The 24806-nt window shown below is 44.6% G+C and overlaps 1 protein-coding gene across 1 annotated transcript in view; it reads right to left on the bottom strand.

The window, feature by feature from the left end:
• GDPD1 (glycerophosphodiester phosphodiesterase domain containing 1) overlaps window positions 1-24062 on the bottom strand; it is a 61929-nt gene extending 37867 nt beyond the window's left edge. Inside the window, exons 1-2 of the mRNA XM_087717086.1 lie at window positions 23876-24062; window positions 3897-3939 (exon numbers count right to left, since the gene is read on the bottom strand). Coding sequence (XP_087573212.1) covers window positions 3897-3939; window positions 23876-24011 — 179 coding nt within the window. The 5' untranslated portion in view covers window positions 24012-24062. The remainder of the gene's footprint in view (window positions 1-3896; window positions 3940-23875) is intronic.
• Window positions 24063-24806: the final 744 nt, after the last annotated feature.

Here is a 24806-nt window from a genome sequence, read left to right as displayed (position 1 = left end):
TAAATCCTTCCATTCCCCAGAGCGGAATAAAGCTTCTTTGGATGAGAAGTGAGATCTCTTCAAAGAAAAAACCAGGAAGTCCAGTTGCCTCTTGAAAAAGGATCTTTTGGACTCCAAGTGGCCTCAACGACTCTCTAAAAGGATGCAAATGACCAGCTGTCTGCAAGGAGTTTCAATCCTTCCATTCCCCACCACCCAGTCAGAGCAGAAGAAGCTTCTTGGATGAGAAGCTAAAAGTCTTCAAAAGAAAAAAAAAAAGGAAGTCCAGTGGCCTCCAGAAAAATTACCTTTTGGGATATCTTCTTTAAACTTCTATCACTGTACCTCCATCCTTCTGAGGTTCTTATTTGGTGTCAAAAATTAAATTCATGTCACTGCAGCAGCATTCATACGTGGGGGACACCTATCAGGGGTCCTACTCTCTCAACGTAGCAGGAAAGCCAGAACTCAAGGGACAAACAAAGAACCATAAGCTGATTTCGGAAACCAGGATTCCAGGTAGACAAATCCAAGATCCAGGAATTGGAACTGAGGATTATAGCAATAGCAGTTAGACTTATATACCGCTTCATAGGGCTTTCAGCCCTCTCTAAGCGGTTTACAGAGTCAGCATATTGCCCCCAACAACAATCCGGGTCCTCATTTTACCCACCTCGGAAGGATGGGAGGCTGAGTCAACCTTTGAGCCGGCGAGATTTGAACAGCCGAACTGCAGAACTAGCAGTCAGCTGAAGTAGCCTGCAGTGCTGCATTTAACCACTGCGCCACCTCGGATTGATGGAGATATGTACCTTGCCCTGTTAGATTATATACTAGATCAACAGTCAAGCACTAAACAGTACCCAATCGAGGAACTGCCAATTCAGACAAACAACTGTGTTACGTAAGCTCCCCGTTGGGAGAGCGAGTGCGTTCAGAGAAGCGTTGTGAGAGTTGTGTTGGAGAACACACAAACCAGCATACAGAGACACTGAAGTTTAAATAGGCTTTTACTTTCGTGGAAATAGAGGTATCAGAGTCCATCAAAAAGTCCAAGTCATACACGGTTAAGACAGTCAGTCATCAACGTCTTTCAGTTACGGGATAATCCAATTAACATGGTCCATTAACATATAATCAGTCCGGTACTCAAAGTTTGCTAACAGTTGCAAAACTTACAATAGCTCACGGCACTTTCTAACAGCCAGCTTCCAAAACACTCAGATCAGATCAGCCCAGCATCTGATATCCCATATCGCACCTAGGAGCACCAAGGTCCCCATAGTCCTCCTCCTTCTTCCTCCCCACTCCCTTCTAGCACTGATGATGTTACCTAGTTGGGTTATGAAATGGTCTGCAAGAAAACAACCAAGCTCAGAGAGCACCAAGGACCCCACAGTCCTCCTCCTCCTCCTCTCCTTTCTCTTATTCCTCTTTCTCTTCTTCCTCCCTTTCTGCTTTTTTACACCACAACCCACTCCCTTCTAACACTGATGATGTTACCTAGTTGGGTCATGAAACATCTGCAAGAAAACAACCAAGCTCAGAGAGCGCCAAGGACTTCACAGTTCAGTCCTGAGCTACAAATATTGTTCTATCAGCAACACACACACACACACACATACACACACACAGCACCTAAACAAGAAAGCTTTAAGATACAGTTACTTAAAGGACACAGTGTATTTCTGCTCGGCTTTCCCAGTTTAAATCTGGGGATTATCCCTAGAGTGCTCCTATTCTTGCAAAATATTACAACTGCACAAAACCAAGGGGAAATTGTGATTAGGGACTCCTGAACCATGAAAACCCAGCCAAGAGTTCAGATGCACCAAGAGGGGGGGGGGGAAGCAGTTTTGCCTCTGAAACAAAATTGATCTTGTCTCCTGAGCTGCTCTATTTGGAGATGATGTTCTGAAATCAATGATCTTGGGCAAGTTGCAACTTGCATGCTGCTTTGCTCTTGCCATAAACAGGAAAACACCTTTCCACAACAGGATAAAAATTGCATTCACCACCTAGGAGGGCACGGAAGTGGGGACTGGGAACAAAGGAAGGAAACACGGTATACAACTGTGGCCATGGAGAAACAAATCTCTATCTGGAGGAAGAGCTGGTAGAGTAGAGTAGAGTAGAGTAGAGTAGAATAGAATACAGAATAAAATAAAATAGAATACAGAATAGAATAGGATACAGTATAAAATAGAATAAAATATAGAATAGAATAGGAGTAGGATATAGAATAGAATAGGAATAGGATACAGAACAAAATAGAATATAATACAGAATAGAATAGAATACAGAATAGAATAGAATACAGAATACAATAGAATAGGAATAGGACACAGAATAAAATAGAATAGAATACAGAATAGAATAGGAGTAGGATATAGAATAGAATAGGAATAGGATACAGAACAAAATAGAATAGAATACAGAATAGAATAGAATACAGAATAGAATAGAATATAGAATAGAATAGAATACAGAATAGAATAGAATACAGAATAGAAATAGAATACAGAATACAATAGAATAGGAATAGGACACAGAATAAAATAGAATAGAATACAGAATAGAATAGGAGTAGGATATAGAATAGAATAGGAATAGGATACAGAACAAAATAGAATAGAATACAGACTAGAATAGAATACAGACTAGAATAGAATACAGAATAGAATAGAATACAGAATAGAATAGAATAGAATACAGAATAGAATAGAATACAGAATAGAATAGAAATAGAATACAGAATACAATAGAATAGGAATAGGACACAGAATAAAATAGAATAGAATACAGAATAGAATAGGAGTAGGATATAGAATAGAATAGGAATAGGATACAGAACAAAATAGAATAGAATACAGAATAGAATAGAATACAGAATAGAATACAGAATAGAATAGAAATAGAATACAGAATACGATAGAATAGGAATAGGACACAGAATAAAATAGAATAGAATACAGAATAGAATAGGAGTAGGATATAGAATAGGAATAGGATAGCAAATAGGCTCCCTTTTGAACTTAAAAATAAAGTGGAATCAGAATATTTTGAAGTCTGGAATAGATTTTATGATTGGTATAAGACAAGGTGACAAGACTGGAACAAACTGTATGTATTGTGATTGGACAGAAGGATAGACAATGTATTAAGTGGGCTAATAGTTATTGGTTGAGACTAGCTGTATATAATGTGAATGTATGGTCACTTCAACTCTAAGGTACTACATTGTTTTAAATGTAGAAATAATAAAAATATTTTTTTTTTAAAAAAAAAACACCTTCCTGCATTCTGGAAGCAAGTTGTTCCACTGATTAATTGTCCTACTGATTAGTAGTCCTCGGCTTATGACTGAAATTGAGCCCAAAATTTCCATTGCTAAGCAAGACAGCGGTTACATGGGCTTTGCTCATGTTATAACTTTTTTCTTTCCTCCATGGCTGTTAAGTGAATCACTGTGGCTGTGAAGTTAGTTGTCAGTTGTTGAAGGCTCCGGCACCAAACAAAATGGGGGGGCGGGGGTGCTGCGCACGGCCCCAAAATGCAATATGATGCCCCCCCCTTGCATGCGCCCCACTCCCCCTGCGCATGCGCAACACCAGCTGGCCAACGGGAGGCGCGCATACATGAGCCAGAGTAGTAGTGGGATTCAAGTAATTTAACAACTGGTTCTCTGCCCTAATGATTTCTTCCATTAACCAGTTCAGCACACTGCTCGGAAAGTTAACCACCGGTTCTCCCGGAGTGGTGCGAACCGGCTGAATCCCACCACTGGGCCAGAGCGACGGCTAGCGTGTCCGCAGAGAGGGCTCTGAGTGCCACCTGTGGCACGCTTGCCATTGGCTCGCCCTCGCGGTGCTAAAAGCACATCGACTGTGTGTGAAAAGGTCAGCCTTTATACTCACTGACGAAATGCCGCCATCGTGTTCTCCAGATTCTCCCCCGCACCTGTAGAACGAGAGAAATTAGTGAAAGCAGGTAACCATGACTTTGCTTTTAGAGATAGTCCCCGATTTACAACCTTTCCTTTACTGATCGTTCAGAGTTACAATGGCGCAGGGAAAAAGAAATCGATCGTTTTTCACACCGCTGTAACCGCCCCGTGGCCATACCGTTTTCCTGCCTGACATAGGACCAGAACTCGCCGTCTCCTGGCGATGGATTCAAAGACACCCCATTGCTTTTATGCGTAAGGCAGAACTAGAACTCACCAATTATTATTGTAATGCACTCTACATGGGGCTGCCCTTGAAGAGTGTTCGAAGACTCCAATTAGTCCAGAATGCAGCCGCGCGAGCGATTGTGGGTGCACCAAGGTACACCCACGTTACACCTATCCTCCGCGAGCTGCACTGGCTCCCTATTAGTCTCCGAATCCGCTTCAAGGTGCTGGTCGCTACCTATAAAGCCCTACATGGCATCGGACCTGGGTACCTGAGAGACCGCCTCCTGCCGATTACCTCTCTCAGACCAATTAGATCGCACAGGTTAGGTCTCCTCCGGATTCCATCTGCCAGCCAATGTCGGCTGGCGACTCCCCGGGGAGAGCCTTCTCTGTTGCAGCTCCAGCCCTCTGGAACGAGCTCCCTGTTGAGATCCAGACCCTTACTACCCTCCCGGCCTTCCGCAAAGCCACCAAGTCCTGGCTGTTCCAGCAGGCTGGGGGGAGCTGAGAAGCATCTACCTCCATGGAAATTGTGAATGTTGGTTTTGTTTTTAATATGTTGTCTTTGTCTCGTTCCCCCCTTTCCCTTGTCTTTTGTGAGCCACCCGGAGTCCTCTGGGAGTGGGCGGCATACAAGACAAATCAATCAATCAATCAATCAATCAATCAATCAATCAGCACCTCCTGGGTTTTTAGCCTGGCGCCTTCCCTGCATGCAAACACTTCGGTCCAATAAACCCTGTTTTACTTCGGATAGCTAGAAGCAAAACTCCCTAACTGAAGACCAGGCTGCCTTACAAACGCTCGTTAATTTCTAAGCAGAACTACCATCCTGTGTCCCAAAGGTGACATTTTTTTTCAAGAGGCACCTGGAGTTTCTGGGTTTTTTGGTTTGAAGACCTTTCGCTTCTCCTCCAAGAAGCTTCTTCAACTCTGATTGGATGGTGGGGAAGGGAAGGATTTACACTCCTTGCAGACAGCTGGTCATTTGCATCCTTTTAGAGGGTCGTTGAGGCCGCCTGGAAGTTCATCTGTGTCCTCTGGGGTCACCTGAGTGGTGCAAATGGGTGCGGAGACTTCATGGGATTGCTGAAAGGATGGTGTCGTAGATTGGAGATATGTAAAGCCATATCCCCCTCCCCTCTTGAGAGGAGGCTGCTCAATTTTGACACAGACAACCCCTGTGACCCCTCTTTCAAATCAGTGATCCCCTCCATCCAAAATGTGGATTTTGTTGTCTTCAAGAGAGTGTCTTTTAAATGCAGATGGGCTCCTGAATTCATTTGTTCTTGTTAGGTAAGCTCCCCGTTGGGAGAGCGAGTACGTTCAGAGAAGCGTTGTGAGAGTTGTGTTGGAGAACACACAAACCAGCAGAGACACTGCAGTTTAAATAGGCTTTTACCTTCGTGGAAAATAGACGTATCAGAGTCCATCAAACAGTCCAAGTCATACACGGATAAGACAGTCAGTCATCAATGTCTTTCAGTTAAGGGATAATAGTCCAGTAACATATAATCAGTTTGGTACTCAAAGTTTGCCAACAGTTGCCAAACTTACAATAGCTCACGGCACTTTCTAACAGCCAGCTTCCAAAACACTCAGATCAGATCAGCCCAGCATCTAACGAACAGAGAGCTAACAGTCGTTCTGGCTCCCTCTTATGGCCGACTGAGGAAAACAGCAACCAATCACATTTTACAGTATGAATTAAAGAAACAGGTACAACATTGTTACATGATTTATATATTGCCAACCCAACCATTAGATAAATATTCCTAACAATTCTCCTATGTGAGTGGTGGCTAACCTTTTTGTTGTCGTGTGCCAAAAGAGTGTGCGTGCGCCCACACCCATAATGCAATGCACGCATGACCTTCCCCCTGTGCATGCCCCACCTCCCCTGCGCATGCACGCACGACTTCCCCATGCCCCGTTTTGGGGGTAGTAGGCCTCCTTGCAATCTCCAGGGCCAAAAATGGGCCGTGGAGGTGGGGCTGAGATACACCCCCATGAGCCCCCTCCCTGCATGCGCACGCGCTCCCTGCGCATGTGAGGTCTCCCAGGCATGAGCGGCAGAGACCTGAAAATCAACTGGCCGGTGGGAGGCGCGTACACGTGCGGGATGGAGCTGAGCTGGGGCAACGGCTCGCACGGCTGCAAGAGGGCTCTGCAAGCTACCTGTGTCACGCGCGCCATGGGTTCGCGAACACGGACCTATGTTGTGCCATGTGTTTGTGAAGTGGTTGTTTTGTCGTCCCCCCCAATGTACAGATCTGCACATGGCTCACTCTGCATTGTACTGCATATAGCACATTGCTCAGTTTATGTCTGGGTGTTCAGTTAGAAGCTTCTTGGATGAGAAGGGAAACATCTTCAAAGAAAGTCCAGTTGCCTCCTGAAAAAGCACCTTTGGGACAACCGTGACATAAGAGCCAAGGTGGCGCAGTGGTTAAATGCAGCACTGCAGGCTACTGCTAGATCAGCAGGTCAGCGGTTCAAATCTCACCGGCTCAGGGTTGACTCAGCCTTCCATCCTTCCGAGGTGGGTAAAATGAGGACCCAGATTGTTGGGGGCAATATGCTGACTCTCTGTAAACCGCTTAGAGAGGCCTGAAAGGCCTATGAAGCGGTATATAAGTCTACTGCTATTGCTATAATACAATACAATACAATACAATAACAGAGTTGGAAGGGACGTAATAACAATAAGGTATTCAAACATATGATAATACGTGATTTTATATAAATAGTAAGTGATGACTATGGAAAGAATGCACAAAAATACAATACAATAGCAGAGTTGGAAGGGACCTTGGAGGTCTTCTAGTCCAACCCCCTGCCTAGGCAGGAAACCCTATACCGTTCCAGACAAATGGCTATCCAGCATCTTCTTAAAGACTCCCAGTGTTGGGGATATTCACAACTTCTGGAGGCAACTTCTGTTCCACGGATTCATTGTCCTCACTGTAGGGAAATTTCTCCTCTGTTCTAAGTTGCTTCTCTCCTTGATTAGTTTCCACCCATTGCTCCTTATTCTCCCCTCGGGTGCCTTGGAGAATAGCTTGACTCCCTCTTCTTTGTAGCAATCCCTGAGATATTGGAAGACTGCTATCATGTCTCCCCTAGTCCTTCTTTTCATTAAACCAAACATACCCAGTTCCTGCAACCGTTCTTCATATGTTTTAGCCTCCAGTCCCCTAATCCTCTTTCTTGCTCTTCTCTGCACCCTTTCTAGAGTCTCTGCATCTGTTCTACATCGTGGCGACCAAAACTGAATACAGTATTCAAAGTGTGGCCTTACCAAGGCCTTGTAAAGTGGTATTAACACTTCACAGGATCGTGATTCTATCCATCCATCTGACATGGATGATGGAGAATCTCCATGGACATTTACCATCCTGTGTGGGATAAGAGCCACACCTGAGGAAGACCAATCTGGGACTATAATTTCTGCTCCCATCTCACACTTCACGCAGATATATAGATAATGTGGAACGATCTACCCCCAGAGATCCGGACCCTTCCCACTCTCTCGGCCTTCTGAAAGGCCACAAAAACCTGGCTACTCTGGCAGGCCTGGGGCTGTTGACCTCACGAATGAGGTCCAGCCCCACCCTAGATTGAGTGTATGATGTGTTGCTTTTTAATCTGGTTTTCTCTTTCCTTATTTTAACTTTTTATCTTTTAGTCCTGTATTTTGTAAGCCGCCCGGAGTCCTTCGGGATTGGACGGCATATAAATTCATTAAATTTACAATTTATAATCCTTGATTTACAATTATTTGTCTACCTTAAGCAGAAATACAGATAATCCTCTACTTAAAACCACGCACTTAGCAATTGTTCCAAAATTACGTCCAGGATGTGAGGGGTCTGTAAATGTATTCACAGCCCTCTTTTAGACTATTAGCAATGGAGATTCTGGTGCCAACGACACGGATGCCGAGAGACGCTGTTATTGCTGCTATTGCTGGCCGCCGACATTGCTGGCCGCGGAAGCCGCCTAACGCCGCCTAACATTGCGGTTTGAACGGAAAAAAAACAAACCAAAAAAACCTGTGGAGACTGCGGAGACTGATAAAAACAAAAGGAGAGCTGGTGAGAGGGGAAATTGGCCCCTGGGACCGAGTCGAGGGAGTGGGGGAGCAATATGGACGTCCTGTGACTTAGAGCTGGCAGCGGACCGGTAAACTTAATTCTCCGAGCTGCCAGCCTCGAAGGACACCAACATTGTTGGCTTTTTACATTGACCACCTTTGGACTTTGATTTCTGACGCGTTGGGGCCCTTAAGAACGCTGGGCTCGATCTTTGAATGGAACGCCCCCCGGCCCCTCTTCCATCGGAGACATGCTTTCTTTCCTCCCTCTTTTGACTCTTTCGACCCTTGGAAATGACACTGAGAGAGGTTGTTGGAATGAACTTATCCATCAAGCTTTTTACATCATGGTTAACTTCCCGGTTCTCATTACTGCAGTTGACACTCGAACTCACCCTATCTCCCAGCCCCTCCCCTCCTTGGACTATACTGAACTCTTCAGAGGAGCCCCCCTCAAGGTGTGGCCCTCCCCTAGGAGAGGGCGGAAGACACCTTTGGACTATCATAAGTCTAGTACGGACTCTGTGAACCTGCGCAATTTTTTTAATCTTTAATTTTTAATCTGGTATGTGAGTGCATGGGATTGTCTGGGATGGTGTGAATGACCTCACTTTTATTATTATTATTGCTGTAATCTGTGTTTTTAACTATTCTGTGAGGACTGTTTGAGTGAGAGCCTGGGTATGACTGATTCGGAGGACCTGCCGGGGTATGCGGGGGTCATCGGGATGGTTGGGGGGACTACGTCCACGGGAGAGGGTCGGAGCATTGCGGTCATAACAGGGAGAGGCAGATATGGCGGGGACTTTAGGGCTGGCCATTACCGGGGAAGGAGGGTTCGCTACGTTACAGAGATCCCTCCTTCCGGCCCTATGAGTCCCACTCCGAGGCCAGATGGCGCGAGTAATCAGGACCCTGGTCTCAGGCTGCTGTCGCTAAATGCCAGGTCTGTTGTTCACAAGGCTCCCCTCGTCCGGGACTTAATTTTAGACGAGAGGGCAGACCTGGCATGTATTACTGAGACATGGCTGGGCACGGAGGGAGGAGTCCCCCTCGTAGAGATGTGCCCAGACGGATTTCAGGTGCTTCATCAGCCGAGAGCCCAGGGAAGGGGTGGCGGTGTGGCTATTGTTGTCCGGGAGTCTTTAGCACCTCATAGGATCCCTGCTCCGGAGCTTGTCGGGTGTGAGTCCCTACTGATGAAGCTGGACCTCAAGGGTCAAGTGGGTCTGCTGCTAACATACCTGCCTCCCAACTGCGTTGCAGCAGCCCTCCCCTCGCTCCTCGAGTCGGTAGCCGAGCTAGCAATTGAGTTCCCTAGGCTCATGGTTCTGGGGGACTTCAATTTGCCTTCGCTCGGTGAACACTCTGATGGAGCGCAGGAGTTCATGGCCTCCATGACAGCCATGGGCTTGACCCAGGTAATCCGAGGCCCAACCCACTCAGCGGGTCACACACTCGACCTCGTATTCCTCTCAGAGCAGTGGATTTGTGATCTTGGTCTGAGGGGTAATGAGATCATACCCCTGTCGTGGTCAGACCACTGCCTACTGAGGCTAGACTTCCGGAGGCCAAACCCCCACTGTAGGGAGGAGGAACCGACCAGGTGGTTCCGCCCCAGGCGACTTATGGACCCCTTAAGGTTCCAGACGGAGCTTGGGGTTATTCCTGATACTCTCGCCCACAGTTCGGCGGAGACTCTTGTTGCTGCCTGGCACTCGGCAGCATCAGAGTCTCTTGACCGGATTGCGCCACTACGGCCCCTCCGGGTCGGCGGATCCCGGAGGCCTCCTTGGTTCACCGAGGAGCTCCGGGAGATGAAGCGCCGGAGGAGACGCCTAGAGCACTTGTGGAGGTCCGATAGGTCCGAATCGAACCGAGCACTTCTGACAGCATGCACCAAGGAATACATCCGAGCACTAAGGACAACTAAAAGAACACACATTGCCACCTTGGTTGCGTCCGCCGAGTCCCGCCCAGCCGCCCTGTTTAGGATAACCCGCTCCCTCCTAAATAGGAGGGAGGCAGGGGACCCCTTACAGGGTAAGGCTGAGGAGTATGTCCAGTTCTTGGCGGACAAAGTTGCTCGGTTTCGGTCGGACTTGGACTCCACTCCCGCAGATCCAGCCGAGACACAGGGGGATAACTTGGCAGACCATCTCTGGGTTCAGTTTCAGGATGTTGCCTCCGGGGATGTGGACAAGGCTATGCGAGCTGTGAGCGCCTCCACCTGTATACTGGACCCGTGTCCCTCCTGGCTGGTTGTCAACAGCAGTGAGGTGACACGAGGCTGGATCCAGGCGGTCGTTACCGCCTCTCTTCGGGAGGGGCACTTCCCCGCCGCACTTAAAGTGGCGGTGGTGAGACCCCTCCTGAAGAAACCATCCTTGGATCCAGCCGTTCTTAATAACTACCGTCCAGTCTCCAACCTTCCCTTTGTTGGGAAGGTTGTTGAGAAGGTGGTGGCCTTCCAGCTTCAGCGTACCTTGGAGGAAGCTAGCTATCTTGACCCCTTCCAGTCCGGCTTCAGGCCCAGTTACAGCACAGAAACCGCTTTGGTCGCATTGACCGATGATCTCTGGAGAGCCAGAGATGGAGGCCATGCGTCCATCCTAGTTCTCCTTGACCTCTCAGCGGCTTTCGATACCATTGACCATGGTATCCTTCTGCGACGACTGCGGGAGGTGGGAGTGGGAGGCACTGTTTTGCAGTGGTTCTCCTCCTACCTCTCGGACAGGTCGCAGTCGGTGTTGGTGGGGGGGCAGAGATCGTCCCCGAGGCCCTTAACTTATGGGGTGCTGCAGGGCTCGGTCTTATCCCCCCTACTATTCAACATATACATGAAACCGCTGGGCGAGATCATTCGGAGGCACGGGATAAAATACCATCAATACGCGGACGATACACAGTTGTATCTGTCCACCCCGTGCCAACTCAATGAAGCGGTGGACGTGATGAACCGGGGTCTTGAGGCCGTTAAGGACTGGATGAGAGCTAACAAACTGGTACTCAACCCAGACAAGACCGAGTGGCTGTTGTGTTTCCCTCCCAACAATTTGGCCAACGTTCCATCACTCAGGCTGGGGGGTCAAAATTTATACCCCTCAGACAGGGTCCGCAACTTGGGAGTCCTCCTGGACCCACAGCTGACTTTTGACCATCATTTGTCAGCTGTGACCAGGGGGGCATTTGCCCAGGTTCGCCTGGTACGCCAGTTGCGGCCCTACCTGAATCGGGAGGCCCTCACAACAGTCACTCGAGCCCTTGTGATCTCCAGGCTGGAATACTGCAATGTGCTCTACATGGGGCTGCCCTTGAAGAGCATCCGGCGACTTCAGCTAGTCCAGAATGCGACCGCGCGAGTGATCGTGGGCGCACCACGGTTCGCCCACATAACACCGATCCTCCGTGAGCTGCGCTGGCTACCTGTTGATCTCCGGGTGCGCTTCAAGGTGCTACTCACCATTCATAAAGCCCTCCATGGTAGTGGATCTGACTATTTGAGAGACCGCCTTCTGCCAATTACCTCCCTTCGTCCCATCAGATCGCATAGAGTAGGCCTCCTCCGAGTTCCATCTGCCAGTCAGTGCCGATTGGCGACTACGCGGAGGAGAGCCTTCTCAGTTGCAGCTCCGACGCTTTGGAACGATCTCCCCGTGGAGATTCGCACCCTCACCACCGTCCAAACCTTCCGCACAGCCCTCAAGATCTGGCTATCCCGTCAGGCCTGGGGATAAGACCCTAACCTCACCCCACCCGAATGCTGAATGAATGTTGTGTTTTACTGGTTTATTTTTTTATTCACATTTTTTTTTCTTGTGTTTTGTCTTGCACTCCCTTCCTATTAATTGTAAGCTGCCCTGAGTCCCCTCAGGGAAAAGGGCGGCCTATAAATGTCAAATAAATGACTAAAAAAAAAAATGACTAAACTGTGGTCGTAAGTCAAGGATTTCCGGCCCGTACAAATAATAGATGAGTGGATTCTACCTGAGGCTTGTAAACCGAGAACCGAGGTGATGCAAGCTATAGAAAGCTGAATTGAATGCTGCGCACCAGGGAACATCTGATGGCTGCATTCAATCAGCAGCAGTGGCGGCGCTGAAGGCAGTCCAACAGACAGATATCATGGAGAAATACTCTATGACAGTTATGGCAAAACTTGTTTTTGTGCGCTACCACGCCTCACACCAATTCAATCCTTCCCGCCCACCTGCACATGCACGCACAAGCCCGCCCCAAGCTCTGGAGGCTTTCCTGAAGCCTGCAGAGGGGGGAAACAGCCTTTCCCGGCCGCACGGAAGCTGGAAACGGATCGTTCTCGAACTTTCAGTTGTCCCTTTCGGGCCGTTTTTCACCCTCCCCAGTATTCAAGAAAGCCTCTGGAGGCTGGGGAGGATGAACCACGCAAGAAACTTGTACAATTGCGGTCTCTAATGCGGCCTCCCAAACAGAACTGCTTAATTTTGTACTGTGGTCTGCCGACTCACTAATAAATATGAAATATGAAATAAATATGAGGCAGCAGTGCGCGGCGGCAGCCAAAAAAGTGAACACAATCCTTGGCTGTATAAACGGAAGCATAGAACCAAAATCATATGAAGTATTAATACCACTTTATAAAAGCTTAGTAAAACCACACCTGGAATGTTGCATCCAGTTTTGGGCACATTACAAAATGTTAAGAATGTGAAAAAATGTGCAAGTAGGAAGATTAAAGGTTTAGAGCAGTGTTTCTCAACGTTGGCAACTTGAAGATGTCCAGACTTCTTCAAGTTGCCAACGTTGAGAAACACTGGTTTACAGACTAAAACATGTGAAGAATGGTTGCAGGAACTGGGGATGGCTAGTCTAGAGAAAAGATATTCCATTCCATTCTATCCTACTATATTCTATATTTTATTTCATTCTATATTCTAGTCCAGTGTTTTTCAACCACTGTGCCGTGGCACACTAGTGTGCCGTGACATAGTGTAAGGTGTGCCATGGGAAAATTACTTTATATATAGTCAATATAGGCACAGAGTTAAATTTTTTTAACATTTTCTAATGGTGGTGTGCCTCGTGATTTTTTTCATGAAAAAAGTGTGCCTTTGCACAAAAAAGGTTGAAAAACACTGTTCTAGTCTCTATTCTATTCTATCTTATTCTATCCTATCCTACTATATTCTACTCCATTCTATATTATATTCTATTATATTCTATATTCTATTCCATTCTATACCCTATTCTATTCTATTCCATTCCATCCCATCCTAATATATTCTATATTCTATTCTATTCCATTCCATCCTAATATATTCTATATTCTATTCCATTCTATATTCTATTCCATTCTATATTCTATTCCATTCTATATTCTATTCCATTCTATATTCTATTCCATTCTATTCTATTCTACTATATTCTATATTCTATTCTATCCTCCTATATTCTATTCTATCCTCCTATATTCTATTCCATTCTATATTCTATTCTATTCTATCCCATCCTAATATATTCTATATTCTATTCCATTCTATATTCTATTCTACTATATTCTATATTCTATTCTACTATATTCTATTCTATTCTATTCTACTATATTCTATTCCATTCTATATTCTATTCCATTCTATATTCTATTCCATTCTATATTCTATTCCATTCTATTCTATTCTACTATATTCTATATTCTATTCTATCCTCCTATATTCTATTCTATCCTCCTATATTCTATTCCATTCTATATTCTATTCTATCCCATCCTAATATATTCTATATTCTATTCCATTCTATATTCTATTCTACTATATTCTATATTCTATTCTACTATATTCTATTCTATTCTATTCTACTATATTCTATTCCATTCTATATTCTATTCCATTCTATATTCTATTCCATTCTATTCTATTCTACTATATTCTATATTCTATTCTATCCTCCTATATTCTATTCTATCCTCCTATATTCTATTCCATTCTATATTCTATTCTATTCTATTCCATCCTAATATATTCTATATTCTATTCCATTCTATATTCTATTCTACTATATTCTATATTCTATTCTACTATATTCTATTCTATTCTATTCTACTATATTCTATTCCATTCTATATTCTATACTATTCTATCCCATCCCAATATATTCTATATTCTATTCTATATTATTCTATTCTATTCTATCTTATCCTATCCTATCCTATTTACTTGCTTTGTTCATGTTTATGTTCATACTTATACTTGTTACCTTGTACATGTTAGACAAACAATAAATAACATCTGATATCCGTTCAAGGTCACCACTTCCCGTGGGGGACCTCAAATCCTGTGTGTGTGTGTGTGTGTGTGTGTGTGAGTGTGTGTGTGTGTGTGTATTCAGAAAACCTCACAGGCCTTGGGAAGCTCTTGAGTACGCTGTGCAAATGGGCTATTCCTGAAGAAAGGAGCAGAATGGCTCTGGCAAAGGCCGCAGACTGTGCAATTCTGCGTCTGGCCCCCTTTTCTCTTTGTTTAAAGGAGTTGTTTACCAGCCTAATAGATTAGAAATCTTTGGGGAAAGAGGCCTGATCTTAACACACTGCTGTACGGATGGATGCAATTACCCAGCCGAGCAATTAATAAAAACTGGAAAATACATTAGGGGACCAAAAAAAGGGACAACAACATTTTACTTCTAGTGTTAGGAGGTTTACTAGAAGGGGTGCCGTTGGGAAGAAAGGGGGTGGGTGGGAAAGGAACGTTGTATGCTGTAGTTTTAGAAGAGGGAGCCATGCTTTTAAAGAGCAGCCTCCAAGATTCATAACCAGAGAGGCAAAATCCGGCTAAAATATCCGCTTAACAGAGCAAAGTGTGAGACTTGGAATAATACAAAAAAACTTGCACTTCGCCTCCTGGGAATATATTGGAACACTGCTATCATGTCACCCCTAGTCCTTCTTTTCACAAGGCTTTCATAGATAGATAGATAGATAGATAGATAGATAGATAGATAGATGGATGGATGGATGGATGGATGGATGGATGGATGGATGGATGGATGGATGGATGGATAAAGAGAGAGAAAGAGAAAGGGAGGGAAGGAAGGTAGGATGGATGGAAGGAAGGAAGGGCGCATGAGAGAGGAAGGGAGAGAAGAAGAGAGAGAAAGAGAGGAAGGGAGGGAAGGAAGAAAGGAGAAAGAAAGGAATGAAGGAAGAGCGCATGAGAGAGGGAGGGAGAGAAGGAAGAAAGGAGAAAGAAAGGAAGGAAGAGCGCATGAGAGAGGGAGGGAGAGAAGAAAAGAGAGAGAGAGGAAGGGAGGGAAGGAAGAAAGGAGAAAGAAAGGAAGGAAGAAAGAGCACATGAGAGAGGGAGGGAGAGAAGAAAAGAGAGAGAAAGAGGAAGGGAGGGAAGGAAGGAAAAAGAAAGGAAGAAAGATAGCTAAGATAAAGATAGGCAGAAAGAAAGAAAGGCAGAAAGGCAGAAAGAAAGAAAGAAAGAAAGAAAGAAAGAGGGAGGGGAAGAAGGAAGGAAGAAAAGAGAAAGAGAGGGAGAAAGAAAGAAAGAAAGAAAGAAAGAAAGAAAGAAAGAAAAAAAGAAAGAAAGAAAGAAAGAAGAAAACAGGGCTTGCGGAGGCTGCCATGGGCTCTGGCAATTCCTGCAGCCTGAAACAGCTGGTGGTTGGGAGGCCAACAATCAGCTGATGTGCTAATCGGGCTGTGCTGAATCAGAAATTGGCTGTTTGCTGCAAGGAGGCAAGTCAGTAACTATAAATGCCTGTAGAAGGTTCAAATTATTAGGCTTATTTTTTTAAAGACTGCTTTATTGTTGTTCTAGACAACTTAACAAAATGAGGAAGCTTTTTGATCACCAATCTCTGTTTTTAAAGACTTCCATTGATGGAGAACCGAGTATTTCATGTGGTGGGCTGTTCCGCCGGCTGAGGGCTTGTAAAATCAGGACCTTCTTCCTCATGCCCAGCCTTAAACTCTTTCTTTTCTGCTCAAACCCCCCAGTTCTGGTTCCCTCCCTCTGTTTGCTTGACCCCAAAGGCCATCTTGTTCTTCTTCTTCAAACAACCGAGGCCGAAGTTGTGCTATTTTGTTGACTCCGCTGAGGCCATAGCAAACGGAAGCTCCTTTGAGGCCTAGGAAGGATGGGCAATCTCCCGTCCCTGAAACTAATCCCAATGAGTTACCAAAGGTCGCTTGAAAGCCGGTTTTATTTATGGTTTTATTTATGGGGTTCGTCGCCTCTTTCTGGTGGACAGAAAACCTTTGATTCTCTTCCCAAAATGTCAGAAATGCCTTTCAAGGGAATTAAAGACCTCTCTTTAAGTAAGGAAAAAGAAGGAAGGGGGGGGTGAAACCTTGCAATCTGCATTCGAAGAGATTACAGGGAGTCCTCGATTTACGACCATAAAGGAGCCCAAAGATTCTGTGGCTAAACAAGACACTTCCTAAGTGAGCTTTGTCCCATTTTACCACCTTTCTTGCCACAGTTGTGAAACAAATCACTGCAATTGTTCAGTCAGTTAAAGAGAATCTGGCTTCCCCCATTGACGTTGATCGTCAGGAGGTCACAGAAGGCGGTCACGTGACCCTGGGACACTGCGACCGTCATAAATACGAGCCAATTGCCTTAACTGGATAGAATAACAGAGTTGGACGGGACCTTGGAGGTCTTCTAGTCCAACCCTGTGCTCAGACAGGAAAACCCTACGCCATTTCTCCAATCTCTTCTTAAAAACCTCCAGTGATGAAGCACTCACAACTCCTGGAGGCAAATTGTTCCACTGATTAATTCTTTTCCCTATTAAGAAATTTCCCCTTAATTCCAGGGAGGAGGAAGGAAGGAAGGAAGGAAGGAAGGAAGGAAGGAAGGAAGGAAGGAAGGAAGGGCACATGAGAGAGGGAGACAGAGGGAGAGAGGAAGGAAGGAAGGAGAAAGAAAGAAGTAAAGATGATAACTAAGATAAAGATAGATAGACAGGAATTAGAAGGAAGGAATAAAGAAATAAGGAAAGAAAGTGAGGGGGAGGGAAGAAGAAAAGAGAGAAAGCGAGGGAGGAAAGAAGGAAGGAAGGAAGGAAGAAAAAGAGAGGGGGAGGAAGGGAAGAAGAAATAAGAGAGAAAGTGAGGGAGGGAAGAAGGAAAGAAGGAAGAAAGGTGATAACTAAGATAAAGATAGATAGACAGGAAGGAAGGAAGGAGGGAAGGAAGGAGGGAAGGAAGGAAGGAAGGAAGGAAGGAAGGAAGAAAGAAAGAAAGAAAGAAAGAAAGAAAGAAAGAAAGAAAGAAAGAAAGAAAGAAAGAAAGAAAGAAAGAAAGAAAGAAAGGAGGAAAGAGAGGGGGAGGCAGGAAAGAAGAAAAGAGAGAGAGAATGAGAGAGGGCAGAAGGAAGGAAGAAAGAAGGAAAGAAAGAAAGAAAGAAAGAGAGGGGGAGGGAGGGAAGAAGAAAAGAGAGAGAAAGTGAGGGAGGGAAGAAGGAATGAAGAAAAAAGAGAGAACAAACAATACATGAATAAAAGCACCCTCATTTTGCAAAACTGGACTAAAGTGAGGTTGCAATCTTTTTCAATAACTGGCTGCCAGTGGCTCTCCCAAAGGCAAACAGCTTGATTGACAAGTTTGAGAGTGTGGAAAGAGGGAGAAAAAGAGATGGAGAAGATGCAAAACAAGGAAGACAACTTTAAAGGGAGATTTTTTAAAAAAACCAACCAACCAACCAACCAACCAACCACTCCAGTTAAAAACATCCTGGAACAGGTCTCTGTACCGGGACAGGGGATGGGAAAGCCGAAAGGCTCCGAGATAATCAGGCAAAACAGCAAGAGCTACCAGTGGGAAGGGGGGAGAAGGGGGAGAAAAGAAGAATTTCAGGAAGTAGAGCTGCTTGTAGGGACCACGGGAAGGACACAGCTAAGTTTCTATGCCATAAAACAGATGAGTCACACCGTAATTACCTGCTGTAAAATGACAGCAATATGTCACTTACATTGGCAGATTGGCATACGGTACGTGCAGCAAATTGCTCTACCTACTCATTAACATCTCAGGTTGCTGCTTGCTTAGGGAGGGGGACTTCCGGATACGAAGAGGAAGGCAGTAATCCCCACCCCTTTGAGGGGGTGGGGGAGGCAAAGACCTAGAATAGGACAGACTTCAAGGTTAAAATTTCATTTCAAGGAGAGAGAGAGAAAGAGAGAGAGAGAGGTGATGCTGTAGATTGAGATGATAGATAGCGTATATAGATGTATAGTGATAGATAGATAGATAGATAGATAGATAGATAGATAGATAGATGGATGGATGGATGGATGGATGGATGGATGGATGGATGGATGGATGGATATGAATGGGGAGAGAGGTGATAGACAGACAGACAGACAGACAAAAGATACATATGAATGGGGAAAGAGAGATGATACTGTAGATAGATAGATAGATAGATAGATAGATAGATAGATAGATAGATAGATAGATAGATAGATAGATATATGAATGGGGAGAGAGAGACAGACAAAAGATACATATGAATAGGGGGAGAGAGATGATACTGTAGATAGATAGATTGATAGCTAGAGATATGAAAGGAGAGAGAGAGAGAGAGTGAAAGAAAGAGAGAGAGAGATGATGCTGTAGATTGAGATATATAGATAGCATATATAGATGTATAGCGAGATAGATAGATATAGATGGATATGAATGGAGAGAGAGAGAGAGAGAGAGAGGTGATACAGACAGACAGACAGACAAAAGATACATATGAATGGGGAGAGAGAGATGATACTGTAGATAGATAGATAGATAGATAGATAGATAGATAGATAGATAGATAGATAGATAGATAGATAGATAGATGATAGATAAAGATATGAATGGGGAGAGAGAGACAGACAGAAGATACATATGAATAGGGGGAGAGAGATGATACTGTAGATAGATAGAGATATGAGAGAGGGAGGGAGAGAGAGAGAGAGAGAGAAAGAGAGAGAGATGATGCTGTAGATTGAGATATATAGATAGCGTATATAGATGTATAGCGAGAGATAGATAGATATAGATAGATGGATATGAATGGAGAGAGAGAGAGGTGATACAGACAGACAGACAGACAAAGATACATATGAATGGGGGGAGAGAGATGATACTGTAGATAGATAGATAGATAGATAGATAGATAGATAGATAGATAGATAGATAGATAGATATGATTGATAGATAGAGATAGATAGATAGATAGATAGATAGATAGATAGATAGATAGATAGATAGATAGATAGATAGATAGATAGATGGATGAACGGGGAGAGAGAGAGAGACGATAGACAGAAGATACATATGAATGGGGGGAGAAAGATGATACTGTAAATAGATAGATAGAGATATGAGAGAGGGAGGGAGGGAGGGAGGGAGGGAGGGAGGGAGGGAGGGAGGGAGGGAGAGAGAGAGAGAGAGAGAGAGAGAGAGAGAGAGAGAGAGAGAGAGAGAGAGAGAGAGAGAGAGAGAGATGCTTTGCCGAAATCACACCTGCTTTTTTAGCATCCTACCTCTCTGAAAGGGAGACTAACCTTTAAGTCATTTTCTCTGCCCTCTGGAAAATCAACACACAAAATCCTCCTTTATTCTGGTTTTCCTCTCCTCCCCACTCATCCCCCTCTCCCCCCCACTTCCTTCCCCCAGCTAGCTAACCTATAGCAAGCAACCTGGAGATTTGAAAGGCAAAGACGTAGGGAGTGATTTTAGTTATTCTCCTCTCAGACAAATGGGAGGATTTGACAAGCCATTCAACAATGAGCGGAGCCTTAAGAGCTTCGGAGGGAGGGAAGGGCTAGGCACATTTTTTTTCCTTTCCCCTGCAGGGAACACAAAAGCTTTGGGGGTCCTTTAAAGGAGAGCAGATGGATAAAGGACCCTCCATCAGGGGCACCAAGCCTTCTGTCGAATCTCAGCAGGTGCAGGTGCACCAAAAACACACACATTTTTAGTCATCCGTTCTACAGAAATAAAAGAACATTCCTTTTGCTTTTCCTCCGCAAATTCTATTCTCCCCCCAAAGACTCTTTCTCTCTTTAGATTCAGTCCATCTCCAGGATAATATTTTCCCACTCAGGCAGGCCCACCGGCCATGCTATATTCTCTTCAGGGGCCAAACTAGAGATAAACCTACCGATCAATGATAAACAGAATGAAAATAAAACGAAACCATCTTTATTATTTTTTTTACAGATACATCCCAGTCATTGTTTCCCCTTCATATCTCTCGGTCGCTTTTTCTCGTATTTTCTCATCTTACAGGCACCCATCTGTTTGGGATGCTTCGAAGAGATATCTATCTACCTATCTATCTATCTATCTATCTATCTATCTATCTATCTATCTATCTATCTATCTATCTATCTATCTATCTATCTATCTATGTATCTATCTATCTATGTATCTATCTATCTATGTATCTATCTACCTACCTACCTACCTACCTATCATCTATCTATCTATCATCTATATCTATCTCTCTCTCTATCTATCTATCTCTCTATCTATCTATCTATCATCTCTCTCTAACTCTCTCTATCTCTCTATCAATCATCTATCTATATCTATCTATCATCTATCTATCTCTATATCTATCTATCTATCAATCATCTATCTCTATCTATCTATCTATCTATCAATCATCTATCTATCATTCATCTATATCTATCTATCTATCTATCTATCTATCTATCTATCTATCTATCTATCTATCTATCTATCTATCTATCTATCTATCTATCTATCTCCCACGTCTCATGTCGTTTTCATTCAGAATTTTGCAAAAATTTCACCCCCAAACTGTGGTTCTTCCATGATTATCTTTCACTGGAAACATAGCAGTATCCACTTTCAACAAGCGAGGTGGTATCAATTCACACTTTTATTTCATTTGCATTTAAACCTCTACCCCCACTTCTCTGTGTGGATTTATCAAAAGTACAGGATCAGATTCGCCTACATTCAGATATAGTAGATCTTTCCTTTTTGGCTTAGTTTCCCAAACACAGAGTATCTTTTCTTTCCTTCCTCCCCTTTTCCATCCTCCTGTCTTTCCTTCCTACCTACCTACCTCCATTTTCCTTCCTCTCCCTCCCTTCCTCCTTCTGCTGCTTTCTTCTCTTCCTTCCATCTCTCCCTCCCTTCCTGTTTTCCTTCCTCCTGTCTTCTTTCCTTTCCCTTTCCTCCTCCTTTCCGTTTTCCTTCTTCTCTCCCTTCCTCTCCTGCATTCCGTCCCTCCTTTCGTTTTCCTCCTGTCCTTCCTTTCCCTCGCTCCTTTCTCTTTCCTCCCTCCCTTCATTTTCCTTCCTTTCTCTTCTGCTCTTCTTCCTTCCATCCCTCCGTTTTCTTTCCTTTCCTTTCTTTACTTTCTCCCTCCCTACTTTCCTTCTCTCCCTTCCTCCTCTCTTCTCTCCTTCCTTTTCTCCCTCCCTGTCACTCCTTCCTCCCTACCTGTTTTCCTCCCTCCTTCTGCTCTCCTTTCTCCCACCCTCCCTATTTAATTTAATTTCCCCCATGTAGTCATTTTTTCATTTCCTTTATTTGTATGCCGCCCTTTTCCCTGGGGGGACTCAGGGCGGCTCACAATTCAAAAGGGAGGGGGGGGGGAAGACAAACAGTATTCCAATATGGAAACAATACAACATATTAAAAGAGAGCACAACAGTCACACAATTCGGGTGGGGTTGGAATCTTAACCCCAGGCCAGCCGGGACAGCCAGATCTTCAAAGCGGCGCGGAAGGATTGGAGGGTGGTGAGTCCCCCTCCCTTCACAGCAACTCCCAATCTTCCATATACCAAGGTCATACAAAAAAAGAGCCTGTAGACTTTGATTGCCATTGCCTCTCGTGCCTCCAGTCAATCAAAGCTCTCAACCAGCACTTGTAGTAAGCCAGAGAAGGCAATTATCAGCGTGATTTGTAGCCCTATTGTATATGTGGCATCCTCTGCTAATAATAAAGGCAACCCTGAATAGTTGTGGCACATTTTGGCCACAGATACAATCAACACCCAGTTTTATCCCAAGCATGCATCTCACTAGGCTGTGCAAGCTACTATCGCTTATCTAAAGATTCAAAATACTGTTCAATATACTTATCTCAAGTCAATATATTGTTGCCTGCATATTGCCCATTCAGAGGTACATGCTGTGTATCCATGCTATTAATAATAACTAGAAATCAGATTTTTTTGAGGGGGGGGAGGCAGGCAGGCACAGGATCTCATAATATTTATTATAGTCTCCCACCAGATAGAAAAGATCTCTTCTTGTCCAAATTCTACTCTTCCTCAAAAAAAGATAGAAATCACAGAATCAATGAGGGACTTGAGACAATGAGACGGGCGGCATATAAATGGGATAAACAAACATAAGATTGTTCCCCAGATTGCAGATCTTCTGCCTTATTTTATTTTTTGCCCAACAGCATGTCTCCCTTAATGACCGTATTTCCTAAACATCAAAGCCCTCCTGATTTATATTCTCCTGGCTTCGCTCCTTTGCACAAATGATGTCTTTTCACAGGCTGAAAGCTCACATCCTGCCGGCTCGACTCACTTCCCCAATAGGCACTGAATATCGGATTATTATGGTCTGCCGAAGCCAGCCTTTTCTAAAACAAAAACCCCATCCTGTTTTAAGAAAAGATTCGTTATTTGTCAAATGTATATGCTGCCCGTCTCATTGTCCCCAGAAAGGATCATTTTGCTCTGGTGGGAGGGTCTGTAGAGAAAATGATAAATACTATGAAATCCCATGCCTCCCTCCCCCTGCAAAAAAGCAGATTGTTAATCATCTGGTTTACAGAAGCATGCATTCCAGCTACTATTGCGAAACTATCTGAATTCGGCCCTTTAAAAATGATCTAAATACAACCCAAACGCTATTGACAAACCATCCAAATCCTCATCCAACTGCATTTTTTTTAAATAAATGATCCCAATCCTATTTAAAAACTATTGAAATGCAAAGGGTAAATAAAATAGATAAAATACGCTCAAAAACATGTATTTCTTTCAATGGACCAAGCATATTTTTTTTTAATTAAAAAAATAGCCTACTATTTAATCATCCTAATAACAGCCAGAGGTTCTTGGAAGGGACTCGATAGGTGGATTTAAAAAAGAAAAGCCAAATCCAGTCTAAAGATCTGGATCTGGCAGGCTGTACAATGGACAACAATAATAATAAAATGATAATGAAAATAATAATAGTAGTAGTAGTAATAATATATTTTAAGAAAATACTTGGTTGATACCTAGGACGTCGTATCAACCATTAGCACCAGTCAATGGTATTTGACACATTTTAAAATGTTTAGTTGACTGAGTTTCATGTTTAATGAAAATAATAATAATAATAATAATAATTGTTATTGTTATTTTTATATATTTATTTGGAGAATTGACATGGCCGCCCATTCATTTACAGGGACTCTTAGGAGGCTAAATCATCCAATTGGATTTTTATTTCTTTAAAAAAAACACAGAATTGAAGCTTGGAAATTCAAGATGCCCAAATCCTCTGCAGGGGATGAATGGGAGAGAGAAAGGACACCCCAAAATGAAGGATGATGCCCCCCACCCACCCCCCAAAAAGACGCTCCGCGCAGGCGTTGCTCTCACCTCCGCGGTGGGAGATGTGCCGGCACCGGAACCGGTGGCGTTTGCGCCGGTGAAGCAAGCCGGGGAATTTCAACAGCAGAGCCGAGGTGAGGAGATAGCCGGCCAGCGTGGAGAGAAGGTAGAAAAGGGTCGACATGGCCGCGCGTACAGCGACCCCCCTCAGCCACCGACCGACCGGGATGCCTCTCCCGGCCCTTCTGAGCCGGCAACCCGAGGAGACGCGACACCACGCGGCGCCCCGCCCACTCCGGCCGCCGCCGCCGCCAATCGCGGCCGGGTAGGAGGGAGCGCGAGCGCACCCGAGAAGCCGATTGGCCGGAGCGAGCGAGAGAAAGAGAAAGCGAGAGCGAGGGACACTGCGGGGGGGCGGGGGGAGGTGGAGGTGGGCGGGCGCGGCCTGCGGCCAGAAAACAAGAAGACACGGGGGGGGAGCGCGCGCGTGCGTCACTTAGCGGATGACGTCAGAGCGGTCGGCCAAGCGGAGATCGGAAGGAGCGGTTGCTGAGCGGCGGACGCGATGGGGGACTGCCCCGCCCGCCCGCCATTAAAAATGCCTGGTTACCTTTTTTTTTTTATTTTTTTTTATTAAATGTTTTTTAAGTTTTAGTTTAAAACTGGTACAACATCTTTCTTAATGCCTGGTTACCTTTATGGTCGTTGCTATTGTTGTTGTTATTTAGTCCCAGCGGGAAACGGCGGTGGAAATCTGGCCCCAGGGAGCCCGTTCCTGAACTCAGAAATAATATTATGTTATTATTTGCAGTGGAAGGGCTCCGTTTCCAACTGGGAATCCTCCGTTTCCAAATCCTTTAGTCCAGTGTTTCTCAACCTTGGCAACTTGAAGATGTCCGGACTTCAACTCCCAGAATTCCCCAGCCAGCATTCGCTGGCTGGGGAATTCTGGGAGTTGAAGTCCGGACATCTTCAAGTT

Source organism: Thamnophis sirtalis, unplaced genomic scaffold (assembly GCF_051295495.1).
Source record: "Thamnophis sirtalis isolate CommonGarterSnake01/CBP01778 unplaced genomic scaffold, rThaSir2_p1.2 scaffold_6, whole genome shotgun sequence".
NCBI lineage: Eukaryota > Metazoa > Chordata > Lepidosauria > Squamata > Natricidae > Thamnophis > Thamnophis sirtalis.
Note: the sequence above shows the minus strand (reverse complement) of the source record. Positions and strands in the feature narration are given on the sequence as shown.